Source organism: Pterocles gutturalis, unplaced genomic scaffold (assembly GCF_000699245.1).
Source record: "Pterocles gutturalis isolate BGI_N339 unplaced genomic scaffold, ASM69924v1 scaffold5575, whole genome shotgun sequence".
Classification (NCBI taxonomy): domain Eukaryota; kingdom Metazoa; phylum Chordata; class Aves; order Pterocliformes; family Pteroclidae; genus Pterocles; species Pterocles gutturalis.
The window spans coordinates 1107-6113 of NW_010143209.1; the positions used below are offsets into that span (position 1 = coordinate 1107).

General features: G+C 37.2%; 1 protein-coding gene across 1 annotated transcript; it reads left to right on the plus strand.

The window, feature by feature from the left end:
• Positions 1–952: 952 nt before the first annotated feature.
• Positions 953–3918, plus strand: FBXO11 (F-box protein 11; the record flags this gene model as incomplete). Its single annotated transcript, XM_010084634.1, has 4 exons — positions 953–1112; positions 2426–2555; positions 3633–3716; positions 3786–3918. Coding segments are annotated over 4 exons (507 nt in total), but the record flags the coding sequence as incomplete, so codon positions are not given.
• Positions 3919–5007: the final 1089 nt, after the last annotated feature.

Here is a 5007-nt window from a genome sequence, read left to right on the forward strand (position 1 = left end):
GAAGAAAAATGAATAATGCAAGGCATATTACATGGATGTAATTGCATTATGAATGGAGCAAGAGCTTTTAAACCTTTAAACTTTGGAAGCTGTTCTGTACAGTTCTGCCTGAGGAAGGATCCTGTGCAAGCAGAACTGCCCTGCTGTGAGGATACCTGTCACAGAAGGATGTCCTGAGAACACAAATTACAGATGGGGGTTTCCTATATGAAGTGTCATGTGCAGATTGTGCATGTCCCCCGGAGCAGGGGTTTGACAAAGCACACTCATGTCTCCACACAATGATCCAGGAGTGCCACTTTCTCAAAGCTCTCTCAAGAAATACAGCATCTGGCAAGGCTAACACTTCTGGCTTAGATTTTTCATTTTAAAAGAAAGAGCATAAACAGGAGTAAGTGGAAGGAGGAGACTTTGGAATTATTGTTGGCTACTGGTTTCCTGTATCCAGCACGTCCTTTTTTTCTAATGTGTTTGTTGTGGGAGAACAAGGAAGTTTTACTAGTAGTTTATTGAGACAGTGACTATTTCTGAATAAATTATTTAGTGTTTGAAAACATTTGCAGAGAATTTTGACTTTGTGGCTGGATGATGATAATGATGATGATTATTACATGGACAATGTGGGTTAATTGAACCACAATGAAGATAATAGCAGTGACTAGCCAGTATATCTGGAACACGCACAGTAGCCTACTTAACATCTGCAATTGTATGCAGATTGATTCTTCCTATAGAATAGGTTAATTTAAAAGGTTTGAAAGAGGACTTGGAGTCTGGACCTTCTAGCTGACTCCAGAGTCAACCATTTGTCACTTCTTTGCTTTTAGATTTAGATGAAATGTAGTTTAAAAAAAAAAAAAAAGTGCTTAAATTGGAATATTTCAAATAGCAAGTTGGTGATCTGTTTTGGTCAGAATTTGGGCTGGTCAAATATGTCAATAATCTTATATAGATTACTGTTTAATAGCAGCACCTGCAGAACAATATCTTCAGGAGAAGTTGCCAGATGAAGTGGTTCTAAAGATCTTCTCCTACCTGCTGGAGCAGGATCTCTGTAGAGCAGCTTGTGTGTGTAAGTGCTTCAGCGAGCTAGCTAATGATCCACTTTTGTGGTAAGTGAAAAGCTATTCCTTATCATCTTGTGAAATATTATATGTGCTGCACAAGATGCCAGTACAATACAAAAAAACTGAAATGTTGGCTGCAATTAGTTGAATTAAAACCAATTGTATTTTAATATGTTTGTTTTACTTCAGCATTATTTGTTACTTATGAATATCTGATTGTTAAACAGTAAAACTTCTGATTCCCTAGTAGTGTAGATACTAGTTAAATAATAGCTGTTTTAAAAAATCAGTGAGGTATTCCTTCAATAGCCACTTCTTTGCTTTTTGTCCTCTTTAACTTTTTTCAGGTTTCTGTAGGGATTGTGTTACTTGATGCAAAAGAAACAACAGGTTTCTTAATGTTAGATGGAAGTTTTGTCTAGTGTTACTTATATTTTGTTGGTTGGTTGGTTTGATTTTTGCTTGCTCTATTTAATGGTTGGATACTTAAGCTGTTTTTTCCCCATATGAATGCACTGTAGTTTTTTATAAGGGAAAAAACCCCATACGTTTCTTAGGCTGGTTTTGGTTTTTTTGTTTTGTTTTGTTCTGTGTGGGTTTGTTTTTTTTTTTTAATAAACATTGAGATTAAAAGTAAAAGAATAAAATTTGACCATAGCATCACAAAAATGCCTTCCCCCTGCCCCCAACAGTTTTGGAACATCTTGTCAGGTGAATTACAGCTTCTGAGATTCAGTGGCATCCTGTAAGTTTGAGCTTAATACCAGCAGTCTCAGACACTGCAATTATTTGTATCCTGGCACTAATCAAAAGAATCCAATTGTTGTGTGCTTCATGTGCTACTTTCTTCTTTTTAAGCCACTGTAGTCTGTCCACTGATGAACTCTCTTTGAAACACAGTGCATCGTTTGTTCCCTGTGAATTCATTTTTCAGCCTTTTTTTTTGGCAAGATGAGGAAGAGGTGGTGGCACGCTTTGTCTTAAGTTTTATTATTCTAATGCTACTAGCTTTTGTGAGTGTTAAAGCAATGCAGTAGTTGATATACAATTAGACTCTGATTCCACGAACAGTGTAACTAACTACTTAAATTTCTTCATGGAAATTGCATGTTGAGAACTCTTGGATCATGGAACACATGTCAAAACTTTTCTTAGAAGAACACACACATCAGTCCAATAGAAATATTGTTTTGAAAGTGTTTTAAAGTGGCTGGTACTGATCTTGGTCAAATTAACTGTCACAGACTGGCAAATGCTGTTGGAAAAACCCTAGTCTTTAACATTTGGTGTGTTCTATTAAAATGGAAGAGTAGTCAGAAATACATTAATTTTCTTTTCTGCTTGACACTTCTGCTCAGGAAAAGATTGTATATGGAAGTATTTGAGTACACTCGTCCAGTGATGCATCCTGAACCTGGTAAATTTTATCAGATAAATCCAGAAGAATATGAACATCTGAATCCCTGGAAAGAAAGCTTTCAGCAACTGGTAACAGTAGTATTTCTTTATATTCCATTGTAAAGATGGTTTACAAAAGTAAAAAGCCCAACTTCTGAAATGTGGCTGACAATAGCAACTAGTTAGGCTTTAGACTTCAAATAAGGTGATGGGACTGATGAGGTGGGAGGAGATCCTTGTATTGTGTCATGCAGTAGGGGGATGTCTAAAGTTATTTCCTATTTTGAGGCACATCTTAGGGAGACATATCATAGTAAAGTGGAGTGCTTGCGCATCCAGCTCTTCTATCTTGGGTTTTCCTCATGTTTTGCATCACTGAAATTCTGTGGAAGAGAATGTCATGGTCTGTGACTCACAAATAAACTTCAAATGTATTATTGTTGTCATATATTATGAAACCAGTGTGTATGCTGGTTATCAGGTTTGTATGAATCTTCCTCTAGTAAACCAAACAGTAATTGATAATATGACGTGGACTTAAATAGTGATTTACAGCTGACGTGGCTGGAACTAAACAAGTTACTCCTAAGGCATGTGATTGAACCTCTAATCCAAAATGTCAAAGGTATTGTAAGAATGACTGGGCTTGATAATTGAAAACCATAAGCAACGGAAATAAATATCAAGGTGAGCGTGTGTACAATACTGTGTGTAATTGGTTAATGAAATTCTGAAGCTTGTTGAGGACAAATACTTGATGTGGCCTCTTTGTTCAGTACTCAATCAAAAGGGAAGGTATGGGATTCTTTTTTCCTCACCATATACATGCAGCTCATTTTGTGGCAAGCTGCTAGAAAATCACAAGATGGAAACAAGAACGTCTGTTGTGGAGTGGATAAGGTACACGAAGATTTACAGTCACTTTAGAGCCCTCTGGCTGCTAAGTAGGTTAGCCTCTTGGTTTAGCTGATGACTCTCTCAGATTTTTTTTGGTGTTGGCATTTCAGATTGAGCACTTAATATGAGAGGTCAGAATACGATTCTTAGTTCCTGGAACAAACTGATGTCAGCAAATGGCTTGTTAATTAGAGGATTAGTAGATCCCTTGCCTGTGCATTCAGATCCACCTGTCTGCAAGCTTATAATAAACTACTTTCTTTGTTTCAGTACAAAGGACCACATGTAAAGCCAGGTTTTGCTGAACACTTCTACAGTAATCCTGCAAGATACAAAGGAAGAGAAAATACATTGGTAGTTCTTGAGAATATTTATATATCTTTGCATAGATATTTCTCTCTAAACTTGTCCCTTTTCTTCTAGTACTATGATACCATTGAGGGTGCTCTTGGTGGAGTTCAAGAAGCTCATTTTGATGGACTTATCTTTGTTCACTCTGGTATATATACTGATGAATGGATATATATAGAATCTCCAATCACCATGATTGGTGCAGGTATTTAAACTGAGATACTATGTTTCAAAGTATGACTTGGGTTACTACCTTAATTACAAAGATATTGTCCTGTATTAAATATCCAGTATAAACACCCACCTTTCTTCTTCAGCCTAGTAAATAAGTATTTCTGCACAAGTGTCACTCACTAAAAAGTAGCTGATGCTTCAGACTGTAGTACCATTGCTTGCTTGTTAGTTCTTGGGATAACTTATTTATATTTTTATTTCATTAGGAGGAAAAAATAAAGTTTGTCAGAAAGTATACTCAGTTACATGACTGCAGTTATATTTTCAGGTGGTTCTTATGAAATTTGTTTATATATAACCTATCTCCAGAGTAGAATCCAGCAGTGGGAGCAAGCCCAAATTAGTATCTGTCCCATTTTCTTCAGCATTGTGATTCCATCACGAGGAAGGAAATTACAACATCCAGCAGAAAGTTTCTGAGACTGGAAGTTCTTTCTCTGTTTGTCTCTTAACTGTTCCTCTAAAGGAGAACCATTGTGGAAAAGGAAATAAGACCTTCAGGGTAGGAAAGGTTTAGGAAGTTAATATAATGCACCTGGCTGCAAATTGTAGTGCTTGTGGAGCTGTTTGGTTTTCATGTCCCTACTGTGAGCGTGATAATCCCTGGTAGCACAATTGTGTGGTAAGAATTTAGACTGTCTTAAGGGCTGATGGAGGGCTTGCTTAAGAGGTCTTGGACCTCTTGCTTCTATCTTGGACCTCTTGCTTCTGTGGTGACCCAGAACTGAATTGCCTGCTGCCTGCTTTTTCGGAGATACTATCTGTCTAGGTGTGGTTTTTGTTTGATTGGCTCATTTTTACTGTTTTTGTGGGTGTTGGGTTTTTTATCATTTGGTTTGTTTTGTTGTTTTGGTTTGGTTTTCTTTAAAAAAAAAGTCTCTCTTTCAGGTTTCTGTTTGTTCTGCATATGGACTGTTTTGTTCTTGAGTGAGCCTATTCTGGCACTTCTTGCCTGGGTTTTGAAGCCTTGGCACTAAGAATGGTTTTGAGCAGTGCAGTCAGATTGTTCCAGTGTGAGTCTTGAAACTTGTCCCTGCAGATCTGCAAGATGCAGCTGCAT